This window comes from Eleutherodactylus coqui, chromosome 4 (assembly GCF_035609145.1).
Source record: "Eleutherodactylus coqui strain aEleCoq1 chromosome 4, aEleCoq1.hap1, whole genome shotgun sequence".
In the NCBI taxonomy this organism is placed as follows: domain Eukaryota; kingdom Metazoa; phylum Chordata; class Amphibia; order Anura; family Eleutherodactylidae; genus Eleutherodactylus; species Eleutherodactylus coqui.
The window spans coordinates 139533896-139560460 of NC_089840.1; the positions used below are offsets into that span (position 1 = coordinate 139533896).

At 43.4% G+C, this 26565-nt stretch overlaps 1 protein-coding gene across 1 annotated transcript; it reads right to left on the minus strand.

Annotated features, from left to right (window-relative positions):
* Window positions 1-4035: 4035 nt before the first annotated feature.
* On the minus strand, window positions 4036-22995 carry LOC136625746 (polymeric immunoglobulin receptor-like). Its single transcript, XM_066600207.1, has 10 exons — window positions 22896-22995; window positions 21110-21454; window positions 16520-16864; window positions 12414-12740; window positions 12016-12321; window positions 11213-11297; window positions 8288-8403; window positions 6167-6286; window positions 6059-6081; window positions 4036-4138 (listed from the first exon to the last, which is right to left on the minus strand). The coding sequence occupies exons 1-10, from the start codon at window positions 22948-22950 to the stop codon at window positions 4061-4063; spliced, it is 1800 nt and encodes a 599-aa protein (XP_066456304.1). The 5' UTR covers window positions 22951-22995; the 3' UTR covers window positions 4036-4060.
* Between the last annotated feature and the right edge of the window lie 3570 nt (window positions 22996-26565).

The following is a 26565-nucleotide window of genomic DNA, read 5'->3' on the forward strand; positions in this document are numbered from 1 at the left end:
TTTTGCCGGGTACGCCATGGAGTATGGGATTCCTCGTTGTTTGAATCGTTTTTTATTTCAATGAAGGTGGCTCGCTGTTTCTGTAATTCTGCCGAAAAGTCCGGGAATATTGATATTATTGCGTTGTTGTATGTGATAGGGCTTTTTAGGTGTGCCTGTCTTAGAGCAATGTCTCTGTCTCGGCAATTGAGGAGACGTGCTAGCAATGGTCTTGGCGGTGCCCCAGGTACAGGTGGTCTCATTGGTACTCTGTGAGCTCTCTCCACTGCGAATACGGGTGTAAATACGTCTTCTCCGAGTGTTGCCTTTAGCCATTGCTGCAGAAAGAGTTCTGGTGTTGATCCTTTTGTTTTTTCTGGCAGCCCAATGATGCGGATGTTATTCCGTCGCATGCGGTTTTCTAAATCATCTGTTTTAGAGTGGCATTGTTCCACTTTTTGAGTTGCCGTTTGTATTTTGGCTGGAAGCGGCTGTACTTTGTCTTCTACCGCGGATACTCTCTCCTCTATTTCATGCAGCCGCCCTCTTACGTTTTGCAAATCTTGGCGGAGCAGATTAACGTCAATCTTAATCTCTTCAATCTTCCCGGTCAGGGATGTTTTACAACTGTTAATGGCTTCCAACACCTGGCGCAGTGTTGGTTCGGGTTCTTGTTCCGAGTCTGTGTCAGCGTGTTTAGCTTTGGCTGGTGTTGATTTAACTGGTCTTGGTGTTGTTTCAGAGGTGTCGGTTCTTGCGAAGTCTTTTAATTTGTCCATTGCCGATGGGTTTTTGGTTCGTGTACTCATGTTTGTGGGCGGTTACTTATGCAGTATAGTTTTGGGCAGGCGTCTCCCTATGGTAAAGTCTGTCTAGACCGGCAGAGTATTATCAGTATACAAATAGTTTCTTTGTTACTGTTAAGTTATTCTTCTTTTGCGTCTCTGCTAGTTTCCTTGTTTTCTTGATGCTATTGTTTTCAGTGTTCTGCCAACTGTTTTTATGCTATTTAGCGGCTGTACCACTAGGTGGCGCTGTAGTGCAGGCTTTAATTTGGCCAACTTTCGTTGTTTATTAATTTTCCACTAGGTGGCGCTTTAATGGTATCTGTAGGCTTGTTTAGCTTCTTTTTTTTTAACTTCCTTGGTTATGTATATAGTCCTGATCATCCACCTATACACTGTGGGTGGAAAGGTCTCTGTTATTTCCTGTCTGCACAGATTCTCTTTATATATGGGAGAGCAGGGTGTAGATGTGCAGGTGTGCAGTTGCTAATCTGTGGCCTCTTTTACTCTTTCCCGCGCTCCGCACCCTCCAAAATGGCAGCCCCTCGTGGTGTGATTAGCCTGGCTGCTGGTGACTGATCGACGTGCTCCTGTACCTGTCTGCGGGCGGCGCTCCGGCCGTCTGTGCTGCCCGTGTTTCTCCTGCGGTCTCAGTGGGCTGTAATGCAGGGTCTTCCGCCCCTCCCACTCACTTCTCCCGCCACCGCCGGCGGCCGGGTCCTGTGTCTGGGAGTCTGCTCAGCTTTCCCCGCTGCTGTTACTGCCGCCAGTGAGTCGCTCCTCCGGTCTGACCCTCCGTCTCTCGATCGGCGCCAGGGGAAGCAGCCCCACAGGTCCATCCAGCCACCGCTGTTTGTTCTTTACCGCTGTTCAGCGCAGGCCCCCCGGGTCCGGGGTAAGTTTGTTTCCGGCCTCTCCGCTCGCTCCCTTTCTTCCACAGTCGGTCTTAGGATGTTGTAGGCAGCTTAAGGGGTCTCAGGGTCGCTTCTTTTGACAGATTCTGGTCTTTTTCAGGGTATTGTCAGGATTTTAAGGGGTGCCTGTGCAGGAGCTCTGGTTACTCACGTCTGCTCATGCCGCTCGCTGGCCACGCCCCCATACATTCTCATTCTTGTTCTCTCGTTCTCTCCTTTTCTTCTTATACGCTCTCTTGTTTTTTGCCCTCAAACTTTTATCCTGTTTATTCTCATTAACCTTTTTTTTATAAGATTAGGAAAGTTAATGCAACAATTGAGCCCTTCTGGGGTTAGTGTACCTTTGGACTTACTGGTTGTGTTTACCATGATGGATTGGTGACGTATATTTTACCTGTTAACCTTTGTTGTTCTTGATAAGATGAATGCGGCATAAATGGATGAGGGAATAAATGACGCCTGAAACAATTTGTTGTAAATATAATTTATTTGCTACGCTACTTGGCAATAATACCTTTGCAAAGAGTAATTAACATATGCATGAGATTGCACCATAGTCAAAATTCTCTGAAAACTTATCTTGTGAAAAATCAATTTAGAAAACGTGATGTGAATTAAATCAACTCTGATAATTAGTATTTTTTTTTAATTAATAAAAGGCCTGTGAAAATTCCAAGAGACAAATACAATTATTCTCAATTATTGATTCAAAACTAAGCTCCAATTAAAATGTAATCCAAAATAGCACATAACGATTTTATACTTCTTAAGGACATGATATAATCATAGTAGGAGCATGTTATATCATACTAGCCATAAGTAGAGGAAGAACAGTGGGGAACATTTATCATCTGGACTGTGCCAGAGTTATGGCATCAAACAGTCACAATTTTGGTGCAAGTGCCAAAAACATTTTGAAGGTCTACGCCGATCCTGTCACTTTTTTAAAAAAAGTAAATGGGGCACAGCATTAGGGGGCATGTCCACTTCCAGTCACATTTCCTATAATTTAAGGCACAAGCTGGCCTAAAATTATATCTTAAATCTTTGTCAGCAACTAGATGGTGTAGATTTCAGAGTTGGCGCATCCGCTCACACTGGGGGAATGATGGGTAGGTAAGTATAACACTTACATCCCCGAACTCAGCGGGTTACCAACTTTCAGCCCATAAGATTAGCACATAAAGCTAAAAGTAGGTGACAGATCCTCTTTTATGCCAATATTTATCTTCCGTCTCGAAGTTTTTCTTTTCCTCTAATCTGATGATTAAACTAATGTTTTCAAATATTTGTGTGAGACATTTATTTTTTGGCTTTGAGGTTTTGCCTTTAATGCCAAATGTATCATTGTTTGCACTCTTGATTTTTCAGTCAGTTCCACAACTATCTTACTCTTAGGCCTCCTTCACATGGGCGACAAAGTCTCGTTGCTACAATGCTACAAATCGCATGTTTGTGAAGCCCATGCTTTTCCTGTGGGTTTCTTCACACATGCGATGTTTTGTAGCATGCAACAACCTGACACAAAAAAACCTCACAGGTCTACCTATATGCCCGCGACTCATGAGGTTTTGTAGCCCATGTTCTCCAATGCAGCCTTCCTCTCTGTTGCATCGCATTGCATGCAAACGCGACATTCGTGCGCTGCAATGCAACTTTAAAAGTAGGAAATCCTACTGTCAAAGCCTAATCTAAGCCCTAGCTGCAGGCAAAAATTTAAAAAAAAGTCACACACATCACCTTATAAGTGCTTTTCGCCACCGCTGCAGCTTCTCACCGGGTCCCAGGACTGCTTCTCTTCATTGGTTCAATCACAGCCATTCATCAAGTGCTGGCTTTTATTAACTAAGCGTCAGCCAATCATAGCCAGCGCTTCCAGGAGGCGGGGATTTTTTATTCGCCGACCAGAAGATGATGAAGAGAAACAGTGCCGAGGAATGAGAAACAGCTGCAGTGGCGCCCGGAACAGCATGGGAGAGGTGATGTATACTTATTTTTTGATTCAGCTACAGCTTATTTTCAGGGTAGGGCTTAAATTTCAAGCCCCCCCCCCCTTTTTCCCCGGAAAACCTTGCATGTGATGCTAGAGAGTCGCGCGACTTTGTAGCACTACAAAATCGCGGTATTGCTGCAAAAAGACACAGCAATATCGCACGGACCAGCGATGCGATATTGCTGCGATTTTCTCGCGGCAATGCCATATTGCCCGTGTGAAGGTGGCCTTAGACACAGAGATTTGTACTGTATGAGTAAATGTACTTTCACATGCACAGGATAGAGACACAGAAATGTTGCTTTAGCTGCATAGACTAATGATTGATTGTGCATTTATATGTTATTTTCTGACTTGTCGGTGACTTGATTGATATTTCCAAAGACAATTTAAGCAGCATTTTCTTCATTTGGAGAGCCGGTCTGATAGATCAGGAAGCTGGAATAATCAAGATTCTCTTGAGACCCCTGTAGTAACACAAAACCAAGTTATGGAAAACTGCTTATGTTTGCTTAATTCCATACTAGTTCATCACAGCTGTGCCTACATAGTCTGTTATGTACCCAATTTAACCCCAAGAGTGAATGCACATGGGCGGATTTGAATTGCAGAATCCAGAGCGAGCGTTCTGCCTCCGGATTCCGCAGCAAATACAGCCAATAGCATGCTATGCAAAAGTGATTCTTCAAGCACATCAGCAAAAACCAACTGTGGTTTCTGCTTGCGGATAACTAATCGCAGGTTCTCCATTTTTGCGTGGATTCTGCGCGGACGGCTTTCATTGAAGGAAAAGCAGGAGTTTCGAAAAAAAAACTGTACTGTGCAAAAAGATTCAAGAATGCAGGTACGTGTGGATGACGCTGCGCTATAAGTGTAATATGTCTCCACTGGAACTCTGAGTGGAGATCTAATGAGTTACCGTTGTGGTAACGCCCAAAAGCTGTGGTCCAGTGGCCATCTGTCAGCAGTGAGGGCAGAGAGCAGCAGGAGTTTTGCAGCAGTGTGTTATGGGGACGTTTGCCATGAATGGTGGAGCTGCCCGAGCATGAGTGGGCGCATCGGCCCTGCTGGAGCCACTTCTAGGACTTCAGCAGGCAGAAGCAACTCTCTAAGCCACTTACAGGAACTGGCCGCAGAGAAGCAGAAGCCGTTTTCAGGGGCTGTACTGCCAGAAGCTGAAATGGTCGCAGTGCCAGTGGCAGGCACGCTTCAAGAAAGTGGCTCCAGCAGTAGGATTGCACGATACAGTACTGCCGGAGCCACTTCCTGCAGCTTGCCGGCCATGACCTACAGCACAAGCGGACGCAACGGGACAGCTGAAGCCACTCCCAACAGTTGCTGGCAGGGAGGGTGCTGGAGGAGCAGGCGGTAGCAGGAGCTCAGGAGCTAAAGAGGACATGTCTGCGGCAGCCAATCAGCAGCTGTGGGCATTCCCTTTTACTCAGTGCAGTCAACCCATGTCTCCACCTATTATTCTGGTGGAGACATATTACATTAATACCTGCTGCCAGGGACGGATTCTGCATGGATTATTTAGTTTAGAATAAAGACGGCTGAGGGGTAACTTAGTACTTATGTATAGCTATATCATGGGTCAATACAGAGATCTCCTGCCAAAGGCTGCGGCGACAGCCGAAAAGTTGCCATCAAGCCCCTGTGGCTTAAATAAAGAAGACATTCCTTTAATTCTATGCATTGACGTATTTGGGTACCCTGCTTTGTGGCTCCATCCCCCTGCACTATTTTCAATTAGAAGAGGCGGGGTGGGGCGGAGCTAATTCCCAAACTTAGCCCCGCCTTTTCCGTCTCCTCTCATTGCAAATAGTGCAGAGGGGTGGAGAGGAGGCAGAGAGGGGGTGGGAGCTCAGAGCACTGCTCCCGACTTTTCCAGCCTCCTCCCCCTGCAGAGAGAGACGCCGTATATTGGCTGGGCGTGAAAACCCAGCCGATATACGGTTGCGTGAATGCACCCTTATACTGCATTTGAACAGGCAATCTATGAAGGTACTCCTTCACGGGCATTTATTCACAGTAGCCCTGGGGGTCTTTAGAAGGTCCCCAGCTGCCATGGTAATCAAAGGGCACTGTGCGATTGCATTGTGGAAAAAGTGTTTTGGACCGATGAACAATGATCGGGGCATTTAAATGCTGTTGGCAGAATTGCCAAAGGCATCTAGAGGGTTAACAGCCGCGGTCAGTGTTAGCGTTGATCGTGGCTGTTGCAGGCGGGTGTCTGCTATCACAGACAGCTGACACCCACCTTATATGAAGCAGTATCAGTTTGTGATCCTGCACTATATAAACCCCGCACACCAAGGACACAAACGTACACACTGTGTAAATTAGAATAAATATTTCTGAGAAATGTTGCAATTTTTGTTATTTACCTTTTTCTTGATCTTTGCTTCATCTAAAATAGAAACAATCCCAGAATTATTAATAACAAGAATGGACTATATGATTCTTTCAGCTGCAGTAAATACTTGTATTCTTACCGTTTGAGCGGCTGATATCAGTTTCCTGTGTATCGATGACTGCAGGGTTTTCCTTGCCTACATCATTGTCCAGGTCAGTCATGCTTATGTTAGTCCTGTAGCTTCCAACAGAAACCAAATCTGCATTAAAAGCAAATGGGAAAAAGAAAAAATCTAAATGTTTGTCAAGTAGGTTAAAGTCCAAATATAATAACCATCAGCAACCTCACTGACTGGCTGCCTGTATTACAGAGCCGCACTAGTATTGGTTTGGATGAAGGAAATGTGAATAGGGATGAATTTACACTGACAAGCAACTTTCATGAGTCATATTACATCCTGATGATCAGATAGGTACTAAACATGATGGGTTTGTACCTAGCAGTAGGCAGGATATAATGTAACTGTGGCTGTAGATAGAACTGTTATGTGTTTCTACTTTGTGAGAGTAGCCTATATTAAACCCTTAAGTACCAGCCCCTTTTTTTACGGATTTTATCCATGTGGTGGTATAACTGCCCTATTTTTATTTCTACAGCTACCAGAATTATTTTTGCTGTGGGTTTTTCCGTGACATATACCCTGTTTCTCAAAAACAAGACAGTGTCTTATATTAATTTTTGCTCCCAAAGATGCGCTAGGCCTTATTTTCAGGGAATGTCTTATTTTTTATCTCTTATCCATGTCTTATGTCTTATCCATGAAGAAGAATTCACATTTATTGTTGAACAAAAAAATGAACATTATACACTATACAGTAGTTGTCATCACACACCAGCATAACCAGACAAACTGTGAGTCCTATCATGAATTTTTTGTTACTACCGTTATTACCATGTACAACAATCTATGGTACCGATCCCGATATTTATAAACACAAAGCAAGATTTATTCAGTGACAGTCATGTCATCTTCTGGAACATCATCATAACAATCCAAACCCTGAATTTCCTGGTGAATTTCTTGTGACTCCATTTCTTTTAGAATCATTGGCCCAAATCTCTCATGTCCATCAATAGCAATGTCCTTAAATGAGTACTTCTTGTCTTGCCTGACACACAGGGCCACAAAAAATAAGGGCTGTAAAGTACCTGGCTCCCATACACTGTCTGGAGACTGTAACAATCACCCACAGCAGTTCCTGGACCACTTGTACAGCAGGGACAGTATTGCAGCTTCCAGCCACCAGGGGGAGCTCATCACAGCAGACTTGCACAGCAGGGACTGAGCTAGGTCTTACTTTCTACTAGCGCTTATTTTTAGGGGATGTCTTATTTTCAGGGAAACACGGTAGGTCTATTTTTTTATATCTTTTTTCAATTACTTTTTTTCATTTAGTTTTATTAGGGGTAAAAATTTAAATAAATTATAGTTGTGTATTTTTAAAAACTAGTATATTTAAGCTAAAATAAAATACAGTACTGGGTTCCTCATTTTGTTCTGGACATTTTGATGTATAATTTGTATAGTACAGGGCGCATATGGTGACGGTTTTATATATATATATATATATATATATATATATATATATGTATATATATATATATATATATAGCCTGTGCAGACGACTCAGGTCTGGCCCATATGCGCTGAGCCCGGAATGCTGTTGGGCGGGGGAAGACAGTTTAGCTGCCCCTTGCCAGCTCTTGGCAAGTGGAGGGGGCACGATGGGGCGGGAGCTAGTATGCTAAGCTTCCGCCCCCTCTAGCCCTTTGTCAGCTGACAGCAATGGGAGGGGGTGGAGAGAAGGAGGAGAAGGGGGTGGGAGCTTAACAGAGATGCTGCTAAACTCCCTCCCACCTCCCTTCTCTGGCAGCTACCATAGGCTCACATAGGAGTCTATGGGAGCAAAAGCTTTTACGCCACGGGAATACGCCTATCTGAACTGATGCATTGTAAACCAATGCATTAGATGGTAGCGTATATGAATGAAACCTCATTTTGTTATTTTTCTTTACGTAATTTTGTTACTATTTTTTTAACATCAATGTCACCAATGATGTCACATGAAACTTTTGGGGGTCATACACATGGTTTTTTTTTCTTTAATGAAATAGTTCTCATTACTGTAACAAAGAACTAAAACAATATTGATATCTATGTTTAAAGATCCGGTGGCATTGATACAATGTCTATACATGCCTGAATTTCTCTTTCTTTTCAGTCTAATGATGAAGAATACAGCACATGCAACCAGGACTGCAGCACCAACGGACACAAAGGCAGCCACCAGAGTGTTATGTTTGTTCTCACTGACACTAAAAGGAAACAAAAAATATCATTTATAAATGTCCTATGCCAAAACAGCAATAAACACATCAGAGAAAAAATACTGAATCAATAGGAAAAAAACTAAATATCATCTTTATTAGCAATCATACTGCATGACAGATATCACAAACATTAAAAAGCAGAAATCTACCCAGGATGATAAGGCGGTCCAGTCAGCACCTACATACTGCATGCATAAATATGGTAGTATAAAAATGTGCCTACTGTGCTGGGAGCAGTGGTGCTTAAAGGGGTTGTTCCACAATTACAAGTTATTACCTATCTACAAAATGTGGGATAACTTGCTGATCGGTGGGAACCTTACTGAAACCCCTGCTGATCTCGAGAATGGGGGTCCTGTGTTTTCCTTCCTCCTCAGTGCAGGGTTGCAGCACCTCCACAGTGAGGAGTGCCATTCGCACAAGCACCATTCACTTTTAATGGGACTGCAGACATACCCGAGCAGCACTCACTCAGCTATTTCCATCAGCCGCATTGAAATAAATGGAGTGCCGACCGCACATGCTCAGCCAGCTCTCCATTCACAGTGACTTCACTGCAGGGAGAGAAGGGACACCCGCAGTGACAGAAGAACAGGACACAGCAGTCCTGTTCTCAAGATCAGCGGAGCCTCAGCGATGAGACCCCACCGATCAGCAAGTTATCCCACATCCTGTGGATAGGCAATTACTTGCAATTGTGGTAGACCCCTTTAAACTGTTTCAATTGGGCCAATGTGTGATTGTTCTCAGTGAAAGAAAAGTCATCTTGTAGATATGATACCTTTTAGAGGCTAACAAAAATGCATGATGTTACAGCAAGCAAGCTTTCGGGGATATCTTGCCCCCTTCATCAGGCTATTGAAAGAAACTAGTTTGGATGGCACATAATTATAACATACAGATGCAGAGGGGAGGCGGACACATTGCTATTGATCTAAATGAATGTTCACACACAGAAATTTGGGACAGTTTTTCACTCAAAACTTAAAACAACAAACAAACAGAGTGGAGACGTATATCGTAAATCAGTCCACTGAGCTCAGGACGGTTTCACTATGTGTCTTATCTCTCCTTCAACCTGAACATGGAAGGAGATGCAGCACCACCCAGTGGATGGCAACATTATCATAAGTTAAGTTCTGAATTTTTAAGAATTTTTAAACTGTAATCATCCATCTTAAAGAAACTCAATGCAAATTGTATGGCCCTTCTACACAGGCTGAAAGTCAGTTGGACGACTACACGAATGCTGATGTAACCACTAAGGTTGTTAGCACTCGTGCAGTGCTTTCAAACTGATAGTCCTGCTGGCCACTTGCTGGTTTCTTGCTCCCCGCTCAGTTCTACCTATGGGAAGCACTGTGAAGAGTTGTCATATAGGACGAATGCTAACGAGGTAGTTTAAGCTGACAGAAAAGTCAGCTTAAATAACTGCTAATGACAAGTGAGTGATAGTTCTGTTTTCGCACATTTTGGCCGTTTGGATGAATTTTGAGCGATAGTCATTGCGTGTGAATGAGCCTTAACTGAGGATCTCTCTCTGCAAATAAAACTGTTATACTGTTTAATCCTGTCTCCCGGAGTCGCTTCCCACCACCGAACCATCTGCACTGAGGTACCACACTACACTGCAGGAAGATAGGACAATTGACCTTTGTATTTTTTTTCCAGTTTACTTATTATTTTGTCCTGAGTAGGTTTTGGCCTGTATACAGACTGGCGTAATGAATTTGACAACCTTACCACCATAGACTGCCCAACTTTACGGGTGGTACCCAAAGCCAAACTAGAACACCATTCACATTGCAGCCTTTTCCCGCAGGCGCAGTTTGGGACAGCGGGAATAGTGGAGCCATCGCCGCTGCCCTTGCTGTGACTGGCATTTGGGGTGCTACACTAGTACCAGACCTTCCTCCTAGGCTAGTTAGCCCTCAAAGCCCCTGCAGCTTTGAGGGCTAACTGAGATATTTATTGGGTCTGTAGATTCCTGATGAAATGGCTCCTCAGTATACTGACTGATAGCACTTGCAGATACTCCAGTCCTGCCTGTCCTCTCTTTGTTCTCTTTATTGAGCAGCTGATGGTCACTCATACGTAGAGTTTCAGTGGTAGCACAGCAGTTTAATGTACATGTGCATCCTCTTCTAACTTTGTCTGCAGAGCCAGCACTGATTGCAGGAATGAAACTACCCATGCTTGTCCTATACTAAGCAACCTACTCTAGGATGTATCCTATGAAAATCTACTGCAAGGAACAGTAAGATTGGGAGGATTGGGGGGCAATTTCTAAAAGAATGCTGCAATATGGAAAACTGAATTACTTATATTTTTTTCATGTACTGCAAGTTATATATTATCTCACATCGTTGTGGAGAGATTGCAAGATGAATAGAGTCAGTATAGAGTATTAAGGTGAAAATAATGCAACCACAGGAGGCATACTGCAGGCGTTTCTTCTCCACTGGAAGTTTGTATCCTCCCTTAGGACACCTGTGTTACAGATTGACAGATGTACCATCCCAGCCAAACTCCATTTCTGCACCTGTGCACTTATTAGGTACAAGGGGCTATAAGGAACAGTTTACATGCTCTGTTTCCTGTTCTAGAAGGATTCATGTCTATGTTGTGTGGATATGTGCTGGAGGGGCCGGGTGCAGTAACTATCTGCATTTCTTGGAAAAGTAGATAAATCTAATTACCAATATGATCATAAAGCAAATAATTAGAACATCCAACATAGCTAATAATATATAGATTAATTCCTTTACCTACAGAAATATTACTCAGTACTAACCTGGGAGGGGCGAGGTCGCCTACCGCGCTGCGTCCGCTGCCACCACGTGGTATACTGTTAGAATTAGGAGCATCTCTGGTTTGTTCTGGTCAAACAAAAATATTACTTGAATATACATTTGGAAAGTATAAAGTCTTACAAGAATGCAATAATTCTGTACTTTTAGGCCGGCTCACATGAGCGTATAGTAAATATAATGCAGTGTTTTACCGATGTGTGCGCCATCCTCCTGCAGTGTATCTTACACACGCTGTCAAGCGTAGTCTTCCTTATGTCTTTTTTTTTAATGTCCTCCTCAGTCGCTTAGGGTTTGCTTACACGAGCCTGTTTGTGCACACAATGTGCAGAGAATAGAACCCTCTGTTGGCACACGTGTGTCCTATGCCGATGTCAATGGTCCCTGGTAGCCCACAAAACACAGCAAAAAGCACAGGTACGCGCACGTTTTTGCACTTTCGCTCATGCGAAGGAGCCTTTAGCGACGTTGCATATAAACACTGAACAAAGGCAGTGTAATTGTGTATGTACAGCATTTATTATGCGCCCATAGAGAACAACAGGACTCTATCACACGTAATACATGGTAATATACAACACACTGTTCTTTTTTATGCGTGTATTAAACTCAGTGAATATACACAAGTGTGAATGGATCAATGAAAATCTATGTACTTTCATTGACTCCATTCACCGTGTATTCTGAGCGTGTACATTGCTCATGTGAGCCTGATCGTACTGTAGATGTGGCTATAAGGACTCTACAGCTACCGAAAATACACCAAGCCATGATGAGAAAAACTGACCATTTACTTTAAGCCACATCGCTTTAGTAGCTGTATACAGTCCGGATTCTTTGGCGGCACACCAATACCATCCATCATCTTCTGAAGATACCGACCCAATGGTTAAGACCACTTCCTGACTGCTACAAGTTCCACCTTGATTGTTTTCAGCAACATTAGAGCTCACATCTTTGCAATTATTGTTATTCCATTTGCACCAGGATTTCTCGTGGCTGCGGAATCTACATGGATAGGAGCAGGAGAGTTTAGCCATTTCCCCTTTCTTCACATTAATCACTTCGGCACCAGTCAATCCTTCAGGAATATCTATAAAATAGGTGGAAGCATTTTGTCAAAATATCCAAATGCTATAGGAAAGTCATAATACTGCATGTTGTTAGCGTGTTTAGGTCTTGTACCTTCCGATATCTTGATTTGTACAGCTGAAGTTTGATCGTGTTTCCCATCAGTCTGCACGCACCAGTACCAGCCTTCATCTGCTTTGGAGATCTGGTTCATAAGGACCTGCATGCGGCCATTTGTGGGGTCATCACGAATAAGAAGTTTTCCCTCCTTACCATCCATGACAAAACCATCCGTATTTATAAGTGGAGTACAGGATGAACCGTCCAATTTACACCAAAATTTAAGAGTTAGGTTCTTTTTAGGATCGTAGTAACACAGAGCAGACACTGATCCACCCAACCTTGTTCGCAGTAATCTGGGTCCCTGAATCTTGTGAGTCCCTGTTGAAAATACATGCCATTATTATATCTCAGTTATTAGTGATCATGAACCTATAGATGCACTTCTTTATTCTTTTTATAGTTTTGTATTACAAAACATTGGACTTAGTAATTTCGCAAGTAGCCTCTTTATGAAAGCCTTATCTGTATGTACAATTGATGGTTGTGCCCACAAATAGGTTTATTTTACGTCACTTTTATTCTGTTTCAGTGATGCCAATATGTTACAGATCAAATATACCAGTCAACTTAACTTTTCAGATCAAATGCAGATTATGTCCCCTTAGGACATAAACTTTATTTGACGCAAATGTTAGGAATTAGGTGAACATAAGTGTCAGTGAGGAAGCAGCAACCGCAATTCTTCACATGAATTCTTCCCTTATTCAGTCAGGGCGACATGAATGTCAGTGAGTAAACAACAGGGAGATATAATTCTCACTTGTTCAATCAGGGAAAGATAATTTTCACTTGGTCTGCCTTGTAAGAGTAACCTAGTTTGTCCTGCACATTGTCTCCCAGGGTTAATAAAATTCACTGGACACTATCCTCCGAGGTTAATATAGTTCACTTAAAAGACTCATGAAAGTGGTCAAAAGCAGAACAGTATGCTAGAAACATTTTAGTGTCACATCCAGGGGTTTTCAGCATGATGGCGAGGGCTATATCAGGCCGTGATTCACTGCCCGATATCAGTCTCGCCAGTGTGAAGGAGACCTGAGAGATTTCCCCATAGCAGGGAGAGATAGAGCAGGGCTACAGGGGATTAACCCATAGCTCCAGCTCTCTCTCTCCCTGCCCTGAGAATTCCTGAGGGATATCCCCATAGTGCAAGGAGAGTGGGTGGGGCTAGAGAGAGGGGTCATGGCTATATGACTTATCACAGGGATTCCCCATATGAAATAGCGAGGGGCGTGACTGGGGGCAGGGCTAGAGGGTGCTCCCATTTAGCTCCACCCCTCCTCCCCGAACCCTCAGGGAGTCCCCTCATTCCTGCGGGCACTAACAGGAGTTTACAGCAGGATATTTAACATATGCTTCTGGGCAGCACATTTTAAGGGCTCATGTCCACGGGGAAAATATGATTTAGGATCCGCAGCGGATTACCTGCACGCGGATCCGCACCCCATAGGGATGCATTGACCACCCGCGGGTACATAAATACCCGCGGATCGTCAATAAAAGTGATTTTAAAAAAAATGGAGCATGAAAAAATCTGAACCATGCTCCATTTTCATGCGGGTCTCCCGCGGGGATGGCTCCCGCGGGCTTCTATTGAAGCCTATGGAAGCCGTCCGGATCCGCGGGAGACCAAAAATAGGAATTTAAGGCCTCATGTCCACGGGGAAAATAAGATCCGCTGCAGATTCTCCATGTAGAATCTGCAGCGGGTCCCTCCTGCCCCACGGACATGAGCGCCGAAAATAAGAATTTAAAAGCATTTACCTATCCGGCGCGGGCGGGGAAGGTCAGCTGTTCCTCACGGCCGGATCTTCATTTTCGGCCGGCGGCACATCCGCCGAGCCGAAGCAAGGAAGATGCGGCCGTGAGGAAGAGGAGACCTTCCCGGTCCGCTACGGATGGTAAATACTTTAAATTCCTATTTTAGGTCTCCCGCGGATCCGGACGGCTTCCATAGGCTTCAATAGAAGCCCGCGGGAGCCGTCCCCGCGGGAGACCCGCACGAAAATGGAGCATGGTCCAGATTTTTCCATGCTCCATTTTTTTTTAAATCCCTTTTATTGACGATCCGCGGGTATTTATCTACCCGCGGGTGGTCAATGCATCCCTATGGGGTGCGGATCCGCATGCGGGAGATCCGCTGCGGATCTTAAATCATATTTTGCCCGTGGACATGAGCCCTAAAGCATTTACTCACCCGCAGCGGACCGGGAAGCTCTTCTCTTCCTCACGGCCGCATCTCCCTTGCTTCGGCTCGGCGGATGTGCCCGGCGCATGCGCGCGGCACGTCGACGACGTGCCGGCGACGTGCCGCCGGCGTCAGGAATTCATCCGCCGGCCGAAAATGAAGATCCGGCCGTGAGGAAGAGCAGAGCGTCCCCGCCCGCTACGGATAGGTAAATGCTTTTAAATTGCTATTTTCGGCGCTCATGTCCGCGGGGCAGGAGGGACCCGCTGCAGATTCTCCATTGAGAATCTGCAGCGGATCTGATTTTCCCCGTGGACATGAGGCCTTAATGTCCTGCTGTAAGCAGCAGGTTATTCCCTCGGTCTTATTTTCCTGCGCAGGAGTTTCCGTAGACTCCTGAATCATCTGGAGTTTGAAAATATAAAACCTGATGGGTTTTGTTAGCGCAATAGAGCGCTGCAGGTTTATTCTTGTTCCAAATCAAAGTTAAGTACAAGCTGCTTGCAGAGTCATTGACTGGTTACACACCATTTCGTGTAATCAACTGATTCACTTTACTTGTTGACAGGAGTATTTATAGGTTTTAAACAAAGAATATTGAAAACGAGGCTAAGAGACACCTTACTTAGGGCTCCTTCACACGGGCAATGCGATTTTCTTCTGCACGCGTCACAGCTGCAACGTGGGTAAAAATTGCATTAAAGGGAGGCAGCCACAACCAAGTCGTGGTTGCATCTCCCATTTAAACGCCCGTTCAGATGGGCCAGGTGTGGCATATATACGCCGCAACCTCAAATATCATCAGGTGGGGGGGAGAGAGTTTAGCTCTTCTAAACTCCCTCCCTCTCTCCACCCCTTACTGGCTGCCAGTAAAGTGAGGGGGCAGGACAGAGCGGGAGCTAATATGTTAATTTTCCGCACCCTTCGCCCCTTGTAGGAAGCCAGCAAGAGAAGGGTGCAGGGTGGGATGGGATGGGGCGAAAGCTAGTGTGCAAATCTCCCACCCCATCCCTCCCCCTTCCTTTGCCGTCAGCCGGCAAGAGGCAGAGAGGGGGAGAGAGTTTAGCAGAGCCGCAGCTAAACTTCCTTCCACCTCCCATTTCCGGGAACTCCTATAGGCTCCGAGAGTAGTCTATGGGGCCGGCCAACGAATTCCAGCCAAAAGATACAGTAGATCAACCCTGCTAGGAGGAACCTGAGCCAGGGCAGACCCAGCGGAAGCCAAATGGAGAGTAGTCAGTGCAACCGTGAGTTCAATTTGTCCCAGAGAAGTCAGAAGTTAGTGGGGTCACAGTAAAGCCAGCATCATTAACTCTATTCCTCCTGAAATAACCTCCCAGTGCAGTGTCCGCTAAACTGAATCTGTTATTCTCATTTCCCAGGGAAATACCAAAATGTAGCTATGCTGCATAACGTGTGCTTCAGGAGTCGGTGAAGTATTTAATGTTTTTTGACTGGAAGTGGAGCACCATGTAGCATAATTTGCATTTAGATTTAGTAAGCTGTGTGCCTTCGGTTTCACTAAAACTGTTTTGGACTTGCCTCGCTATTTTGCTACCGCAATAACACACTCATTCAAAGGCACTGGCGTCATATTAGACAGTACATGATTGCAATCCATCTGGTGCACGAGTCGCCATCTTAGACAGTGCAGCCACCACCGTGACCACACCAAGGTTAGCGCACCCACTCGAGCTACGCTTGCCGACTCGCTGCAACAGAATAGCACAAGAGGGAGGAGTATAACAATATGGCTTCTCTCACAGAGTTTTTTCAATCTGCTAACTATAGAATAATATTTTACATTCACTATTCAGTATGTTATTGAAATTTTTCTGAAAATCCATAGAAACATTATATTAAAAGAACTTAATTCAGGTTTACTATATGGCAGCAAACTGGAAGGTACCATTTATATTTTGCTGATCTTCATTGATCCTCAAATCAAAATCTATGGTGTCTTCTTCTCCATCACCCACGCCACATGAATACATCCCAGAATCTTCAATTCTCAATTGTATTATTTGGACAGTAAATGATCCGGGCCTTTTTTCATCTACTTGCAAAATGGTTCTTGCAGTGTATTTATTGTCAATATTTCCTGAACTGTCAATAACATTCGTGCAGCCACTTTTGTCTACTTTGCACAGGTATTTCTTTCGTTTAGAATGTTGCTCTCCAAATTCACAAGGAAGCTTCACTGTTCCCCATAGCTGACCATACATAAGATTTGCCTCAGTTGGAATCTTTGAGTCTGCAAAGGAAATATGCAAACAGTCTTCAAAATAATATTTAAAATCTACATCAAATTAAAGTGTATCTTCACTTACAACCGCTTGGGATTTGCACCACAATGTGTAAAGTTAATGGAGAGTTAACTGTGTGCTCTATGATTAAAGGAGATGTCCCGAGGCAGCAAGTGGGGTTATACACTTCTGTATGGCCATAATAATGCACTTTGTAATATACATTGTGCATTAATTATGAGCCATACAGAAGTTATAAAAAGTTTTTTACTTACCTGCTCCGTTGCTAGCGTCCTGGTCTCCATGGTGCCGACTAATTTTTGGCCTCCGATGGCCAAATTAGCCGCGCTTGCGCAGTCCGGGTCTTCTGCTGTTCTCTATGGGGCTCCGTGTAGCTCCGTGTAGCTCCGCCCCGTCACGTGCCGATTCCAGCCAATCAGGAGGCTGGAATCGGCAGTGGACCGCACAGAAGAGCTGCGGTCCACGAAGATAGAGGATCCCGGCGGCCATCTTCAGCGGTAAGTATTGAAGTCACCGGACCGCCGGGATTCAGGTAAGCGCTGTGCGGGTGGTTTTTTTAACCCCTGCATCGGGGTTGTCTCGCGCCGAACGGGGGGGGGGGTTTAAAAAAAAAAAAACCCGTTTCGGCGCGGGACATCTCCTTTAAGGGTTGTATGACCTATCTGATTGCACAGGGCGCATTGGTTGCTCGTACAGAAAGGGAAGTTTGTCCTGTAGCAAAACATTTCTGTTAGTTATACAAAATGTCCCTTAATTTACAACCAGTGAATTAAGATCACCAAAACATCCCTCGAACATCTTCCTATCTTGATCTAGGAATTATGACAGCCTAAACCAATAAAGACAATATCTAGTGCCGGATTTAAATGCCCCCATCGCAAAGTTATAGACCAAGAAATAATATTCTGCTTATGAAGTGCTTATGAAATGCATAGCGTTATGCTACAGCTATTAGGTTCTATTGAACCTAAAGCTCAATGTTTACGCTGCGGAATTCCGCAGCGTGAAAGAAACAGTGGCATACTCTAATTACCGCGGGAATACGCGCGGACGGCTTCCATTGTAGTCAATGGAAGCTGGCCGGCATGCTATACTTCCACTGTAGCACAGCGGGAGTATCGTGTGATTACGCATCCCCACCCACCGCTGGCCACATCATCCCGCACTGCCGGTGTGTTACGCGCTGTATTGAATAACATGGTGGATCTGGGAGGTGAGTATGGAGGTTTTGGGGGGTGCCGTGGCGGACTTCACTGCGATATTCTGCTAGAGGAGTCCGCCACGGCCGTGGGCATGAGGCCTAAGGGTCAAAGGGATTTTTTCAGAAAGCACTGTCTGTGTGTGTGTATGTATGTATGTATGTATGTATGTATATATATATATATATATATATATATATTGTGAGACGGTGACCGGCAAGGTGCTGGAGGGCAGGTATGTGTCGCCTAGGATGCTCTCCTATGCTGCCTTGGGGAGCGCTTGGGCAGATGCGTGCCACTGAGCAGCCTGGGCTCGGTGGAGGAAGCCGGCAGTATAGTGTAAGTGGCTCCAAGCCACATAATCCGGGCCGACTTTTCCTGGAGTGACCAAAGCGAAGGGTGGGATGGTCACTCCCACGTACCAGGTGGGGCTGGTACCAGGCCATATAAAGCCTGGGCCTACAGGGCCAGCAGGAGAGCTGAGACCTCTGCAGGTCTGAGAGTCCTGGATGGCTGTGTGCAGGAGCCATTTTGAGTACCAGTGTGTAGACAGGAACGCTACATGTTTAGTAAGTGCTCAGACGAGCAGGATTTCCTTTATGTTTGCCTGATGTTAAGGCCTGTATTTTGCTTTTGTTTGCTTGGAAATAAACCCAGGCAAAGCCTGGACTAAAGACTTTATCCTATGTGTCACTGTCTCTGACTGCTTATGCCCAGGTTGCTACCGATCCTAAACGCTAATCCCTCACAATATATATATATATATATATATATATATATATATACATATACACACACACAGAGGCGTACCGTGAAGTTCCTGGGCCCCAGTGCAAAACCTATAACAGGGCCCCCAACTGTAATGTTTTATTCATAGCACTGGGCTCCCAATATGGAAAAGAAAGGTCTTATGGGCCCCCTAAGGCTCCTGGGCCTGGGTTCAACTGCATCTCCTGCATCCCCTATAGTTACGCCAGTATATATATATATATATATATATATATATTCATAGATACACACACATTATAACAACTTTAACCCTTTAACACCACATTATATACAGTTATGTCTGCCTTCAACAATGGAGATCATCATGAATGCTAACCATTTAAATGCTGCTGTAGCTGGCAGCTACATTTAAGTGCAGCAATCAGTATTTCAGGGTCCTAAACCCCCTCATTTCTCCCCAGTGATGAAATTGTGAGGTGTCAATTAGCTGCCATGGCAGCCTGTGCCTTGATAGACTGCCTGTCAGAATGCGGTTTAATACAATATGGCATTGCAATATACTCTATGCGCAATTAAGCAATCGCATGTTTAAGTACCCAATGGAACTAAAAAAAATGTACAAAGGAGTTTTAAAAAGTTTTATTAATTAACCCCTTAAAGGTGTTCTGTCATTTAAAAAAATTCTATAGTCACCTATTCCTCCCTGTCAGTCTACTTGCCTCATCTTCTCCTCCCTGATCTTCTTCTGTCTCCTGCATTCCCTGGAATCACCTCACCATTATCTGGCTGATTCCTCTGCTTCCTGTGATGTTACGTACATTCACAGGCAGTCTCCTTCCTGCCCGGCAATATACACTACCCTACTAGTTCACAGCCTAGCACGGAGTGCCAAGCTATTGCAGAGACTGTGCATGCCCGCTGTTTCTGCAATAAATCAGCATTCCTTCCTAGCCAGTGAAAGCTACGTCACAGGGATGTGACCTTCACTGACCTGGAGGAAGAAGAATGCGAGGAATGCTGGCTTTTTAACAAGCCGGTGGGCTGGAGGTGAGCTGACCCCAGAGGACTGGAGAAGATCAGCGATGAGAAGATATGGTAAGGAGTTTAGAGAAGTAAGTGAGTATAGAATTTCTTTTTATGAGAAAATCCCTTTAAGGATGCAACCTATTTTATTTTTTTTTTATTTTCATTTTTTTCCTCCTCATCTTCAAAAAAATTATAACTCTTTTATTGTTCTGTTTACACAGCTACATGAGGGCTTCATTTTTGTGTGATGAGTTGTATTTTTAATGGTACCTTTTAATGTACCACATTATTTACTGGAAAACGTAAAAAAAATTTAAGTGGAATGAAGTGGAAAAAAATGAAATAGCACCATATTCAGGGGGTAGTGTTACTACAGCATACACATTGCAGCGGAAATGACATAATAACTTTATTCTGTGGGACAGTACACTTATGATGATACCAAAAGAGTATAGTTTTATGTTTGCTGTACTACTTTTAAGAAATTAAATATTTTTGGAAAAAAATAAAATTATTTTCTGACAGCAAAAACATTTTTTTTCTATCGATATCACTGAGTATGGGCTCATTTTATGCAAAAATTCCTGTAGTCTCTACTACTATCATTTTGGTGCTTGTGTGACATTTTGACAGCTTTTTATTATTTTTTTTCTAGGAGACAGCATGATGGAAAATGCGCTATTAAATACATTATATGTACCAAAATTGGTTTCTATAAAATCACAACATGCAAGGTGTCATACGGTTACATTGACAAAACAAATTTGAAAGTAATCACTTCTGGGACACAAAACGGATAAAATTTACTGGCTTCTAAAGCTAAAATCAGTTATGTTACTAAAGGGCTAAAAATGCACTTAAAGCGACTGAATTCTGAGTCAAATATATTTACATGAGACAAATTCAAAATCTACAATTTAACATGTTCGGGAGGGCTTTCACGATTCTAATGTGACTGTTAGGGGGGTTAAAATGTAACTTTGCTTTCCAAAAACGGTTGGCATGTTATAGGAACATGTCAAAAGTTTTGTTTGCTGGGGTCTGGATACTGAGACCCCCGCTAATCACTAGAATGAAGAATGTCACTGCTGAGTACAGATCCATAGAATCCGTGCATGTGAAACATGGAAACAAAGTTCATGCACATAGCTACACTGTTTTACTTATTGCAACATATTTGTATCTTCACTTGAACTAACAGTACAATTCTATGACCTCGTAAGTAACAATTAGAAGGATTATGCAGTATCATTTTTGCATTTAACCCTTGATAGTTACCTTCAATGATGACCAGATCGATCACAGCTTGAAATGACTCCTGGGCTGTGCCCAAACCACATACATAGCTGTGCTGATCAGTTTTTTCTAAGTGACGAAGTGTAAAGACAAACGAGCCTTCGTTTCTATTGTCTTTAATAGATGCGCGGTCTCTGTAGTCCTGATGTACGTAGCTAGTCGTAGATACGATCGTTTGTTTACATTTTCGAGACCATGCTCCTCCTAGACAACAGTACTTGCGTTCGTACTTGTTGGCCTTGGTAACAGTTGAGTATTTGCACTCGATGGATACTTCCCCATCCACTTGTCCCGTCTTGTGTTTTGGGCAGACTAATAATTCGGACTCTGTATTTTAAGAGAATACAACAATATAAAGTTATACTGGGAAATAGAAGACAGAAGTCATTTCTTAAAGAGTGTATAAGCAAAATGACTTACCATTAGTGTAGTAATAGAGGTAATCTACATGTACTGTATGTATGCACCAATGAGAAAATACAGCTCAGCCAATTGTAGAGCAAGGAATTAAAAAAATTAAAAAAGGAATAGAAAAAATATTAAAAATATAGTACATTAGGGCACTGACCACAATACCTAAAAAAGTCAGTTTTGACTACGTGTTTTCAGTGCGAAGAGTAATCTGCATTGCTACACGTGTGAATTTAATGAGCGTGAAAAATGGCATCACAATCACATGAAAATCTCAATAGCATGTTGGTGTGATGTGAGTTTTCTCCCATGTGAAATAATGGGCAATTCTAGCACAAAAATAGGTAATGCAGCAATTTTTTTGACCTGACACTATCAGTGTGAGCAAAAAAAATCGCTCATATAAATTAACCAATTGAAATCAATGGCTCATTTTCCCGTGTGAGTTCCGTCCATATCGCAATCAGATAGAACTCACACGGCAAAATCATTCATAGAAATACACCCTTTGTGATATTTTCATGTCCATATCTTGGCCTGTTGCTTCTTCTCATTATAGAAAGGTAGACCTCAACCACAAAGCTACATGTATCAAAGGGGCTATATTTTTCAGACAATCCCCGTTTAAACGACTTGAGAAAGGGTCCTTTATGTCCCAGAAATGCATTGTTTTTTGGAGCTTTTATGGAGATTTGTTGAATAAATCTGTTGGATTATATGGAGTTTTGCATTCCGGTGTGAAGTGATCCTCTATACTTTGTATCTTTTTGTTAGTAAGGTTCTTCAAGGTTAAGCTGATCAGAAGGTGTTCCGCTAATGAGACATCCGGTGATCAGCGGCCCTGAAGCCAAACAGGAGATGAAGCATTACACTGTTCTCATTGATATCAATGGATTCTCTGTGTAATGTATGGTCCTCCCGGGAGCTCCAGAGCAAGAGCTGCTCTTTGTAATTGTTCTCCACTCTAGCTTATACAAGGGGGTCTTGAATGGAGTCTTCCTATTTTAACTCATTTTTCCTAATATAGTATTTAGTAATAGGTTTTCTCAACCAGAGAAGCCCTTTAGGGTATGTGCCAACTGAGTACCAATAGAATTAAAGGCTAAATATCTACAGGAACTTAAGGTGTAGAACTGCTACACACTTGTTACAAAAGGATTATTCTTCATATGTGAATACACATCCAGGTATCATTGAATCTAGCATTGCATAATCCCGCAGTATCACTGCCAATGATACCTTTCTTTATGCCAAGCTTAGCGAAGTAGCACGAGTTGTCACAAGTCAGTACAATGTCTACTTGATGGCCTTTTTCCTCTTAGAACTTTCCCTTAGCTTCATTATTGGAATTACTTACCAACATTTTGGATTAAGACACAAGCTATGCCAAACAAAAACACAGCAGGAGTCATTGTGGGTTGGGAAATGTTTGTCTCTTCCTCAACGCGTAATTAAATCTGCAATAATCACAATGGAAATATTTATTCACAGTGACAAGTTGGTTATGGTTTAGCAGTAGCAAACATAAGGTGACTACATAATCAGTGCAAACCATTTTCTATCAATTAACCAGCATTGCTCTTTGTTACCATGTATTATTGGATCGCAAGCATATTGACTTTTTTCTGTTATCTTGTGGCAGTCATTCTTGTAAAAGTAATAGATGAGGATAAAAGAGAAGGGTGAAACAAACCCAAAAGGTGTCAGAAGCCCGGGTCCCAGATGTGAGCCCAAGGCCCAAGTAGTGGAGGTGCTGCCAACCAGCTGAACCCACCAAATGTTGGGTGGACTGAATATGTGTATATTAAAAACTGGTAGTTGGCGCAACTCTTCTAGTGAAAAGTCATGACCCAGACATAACGAAGTCGTCTCTGCGGCCACCACCTCTCAAAAACCCTTTCTTACCTAATTAACCACAGACACTTTCATTTGGATTAATTTTGGCCATAGCAGCCAATTTTATTACACACATAACATTAAATATATAAAAACATTCCAACCTGATAGGAAAAAATACAGAGATACTTGGAGCCCCAAAAGTTCTGTCGTCTCACAACCAGGTATATAGTTGTAACTGCCACTCGTCGCATACCAACCGACTTGGAAGACCCTATTTCCAAGTCACCTGACTCAGGAGACCTACCAAACACCAACTAGCCTCTAGTCGGCTACCTCCCAATACTGAGGCTAGCTGGCCATACCCAGGTTAGCCACTCCAATCATCTTTGCAGGGCACCCCTCTGTCAAAGCCAAGAGGCGACAGACCCACCTACTAATCAATTAAAAAATGTGGGGACGGTAGCTATCCAGCCCCTGCTTTCCCCCCACCACTCTTTTATGCCGACTCCAAGGATCCCTTTCCCTAACCGCTACAGCCAGCACGGCTGGACCCCCTGAAGCCTCTGTTGCCCTCCACAAAACTAAGGCTCGTTCTATTCCCTCCTGCACTACCAACAGCCACAAATCCATTCCAATTTAATTTAATGACCTCCGTTGGTTCTCCAGTAGTTCCCCGTTCGATCCTCCAAATCTCTGCGCCTCACTGCCACTCCACCATTCCGCCCCACAAAATGAGACACCTCTCTATTTAACTTTATCCTCGCCTTGTCCATCCCTTTCACAGACCGAATGTACTCGATTCCTCTAATGGCAGATGTCATGGAAGATAAAAATCATTGTTGGCTTGTTTGTTAATTATTTCAGTTTAAACACTGATCGTTCAGCCGTTCTCATTTACTGGTACTGAGGCTGAATAATTGGGTTAAAAAAAAAATAAAAAAATTTATATTTCTGTTTGCACGGGCGAATGATTTCTCACTCCAAGTAAAAGTACCCTAACACGAGAAATTGCAGTCAATTATTACTTATCTGCTGACACAGCACTAATAAACCATGGCCCCAGTGCTTGTACGCTGTACTAAGGCTTTTCTATTGTTTAGCTTACTTTTACAAGACAATAACATACATAGTAACATAGAAACATATTATGTTAGGCCGAAAAAATACATCAGTCCATACAGCCTATTACCCCCCAATGTTGAGCCACAGGAAGGCAAAAATCCCAATAAGGGAGAAGCCAATTTTCTTCATTTAAGGAAAAAAAAATTACTTCCCGTCTCCAATCTGATATAATGATTATAACTAGAGATGAGCGAGCGTACTCGGAAAAGCACTACTCGCTCGAGTAATGTGCTTTATTCGAGTATCGCTGTGCTCGTCCCTGAAGATTCGGGTGCCGCTGCGGCTGACAGGTGAGTCGCAGCGGGGAGCAGGGGAGAGCGGGCGGGAGAGAGGGAGAGAAAGATTTTACCTCCGTTCCTCCCCGCTCTCCCCTGCAGCTCCCCGCTCCGTGCCGGCACCCGAATCTTCAGACCCGAGCACAGCAATACTCGGATAAAACAAATTACTCGAGCGAGTAGTGCTTTTCCGAGTACGCTCGCTCATCTCTAATTATAACATATAATATTGTATCACTCAAAAAAAGATATCCAGGTCCCTTTTAAACTCTTTTATCAAGTTTCCCATCACCACGTCCTCAGGCAGAGAGTTCCACAGTCTAACTGCTCTTACAGCAAAGAACCCCCTTCTATGTCAGTGGAGAAACCTTCTTTCCTCTAGACATAGAGGGCACCCCCTTGTTACAGTCACAGTCCTGCGTATAAATAGATATTTTTTTACATTTCTCAAGGTATGAGGGAGTAGTATAAAATGCAGGGATTTTCTCTTCAGTGTTATTCGAGTCCCTGTGTCACATGCCACCCATTTTTAGGCTCTGTACTAGATATAATAGAGTATCACTTTTCCTGGTCCCTTTAGAGCTCATGCTCATGGTTCATCCATGCACTTATCAGCTCAGAGGATATACTGAAGCATGTAGAGTCTCTGAGGCTATGTTGAGATTGTATTGTAGGAGTGTGATTCCCTAGAAGTACTTACATGGGAGGATAGCTTTATAATAGGACATCTGATAAAACGTACCATGATCTTCTTCCAGTTGAACCCATATACCGTAAAAGCCATCATAATAAAAACTTATCATGCCTTTGCTTAAAATTGTAGACTTTTAAGGTGTAGTAAGCCCCCTTGGAAGTCTACAGGTATTATATTACAGAAGTTATACACAGCTATCATATGGTAGTATGCAGGACCAGATTAAAGGAAGGGCATCTGGGCTCTTCACCTTTTAGTGGCGGCCTCCATCAGTTGCAATATTTGGAGGGAAGGTGAAGGTCTCTGTAAGTGATGCCACAGCCACCACATGTATGCAAAGCAGATGTAGAAGTGCTAAATTTGCCACCACAAATGGCACATTGCAATATCACAATGAATTATTCTAAGCGTCAAATTCCACTCTGCTAAATTTGGTGACTGCACATCAGCAGTGATGTAGGGGGGTTGCGTTTAACCCCTCGAAGTGTGGGTTGTGATGTAACAACCCTGAAGGTTTCTGTCCCTTTATTGTGTTGGAATAGTATGTCCTCTAGTGGTCAATTATAGGCAATGCATTCTGTAACAAGTATATTGTCAAGTGTGATTGTTCTTAGCAAGAAAAACAAAGTAATCTTGTAGATGTAATATCTTTTAATGGCTAACAAAAATACATGATGTAATAGCGAGCTTAATGGACTGAAAAAGTATATTGTCAATGTTGATTATTTGTGATTGGCTGCGGGTGGATATCTGGGGCACGCTGACGCTGGGGATGATGCACATTCTATAGTCAAGCAGCGTAGAGTTGTGAATGTTGAAGGATTATTGTCAGCTGGGATACTGAATCAGACCCTTTAGTACAGGTCCTGGTGGCTGGGCCTTATCCCTCCAAAGTATCAGGCTGCTGCTCTATGGGAAAAGCTCATCCTAGATTCGATATTCAGGGACAAGCGAAAGAGTCGCCTGGAAGACTCAGCGTCCTCTGCTACCAATTTTCCAGTCTTAGTAACCTATCCACCTTCGAGCATTGGAGGCTGCCAAGTTCTACAGGGACTATTTGTTCTTGTTTAAGCATCAACCATGTGTGCAAATGTCTC

Coding starts and splice junctions, on each gene's coding strand:
- LOC136625746 (XM_066600207.1), bottom strand. CDS start 22,950: ATGACTCCTGCTGTGTTTTTGTTTGGCATAGCTTGTGTCTTAATCCAA. Junction 12,741..16,519: donor AGATCAGCAAAATATAAATG/GTACCTTCCAGT, acceptor TATTTTCAACAG/GGACTCACAAGATTCAGGGA. Junction 4,139..6,058: donor AAGCAAAGATCAAGAAAAAG/GTAAATAACAAA, acceptor GTGTTACTACAG/GGGTCTCAAGAGAATCTTGA.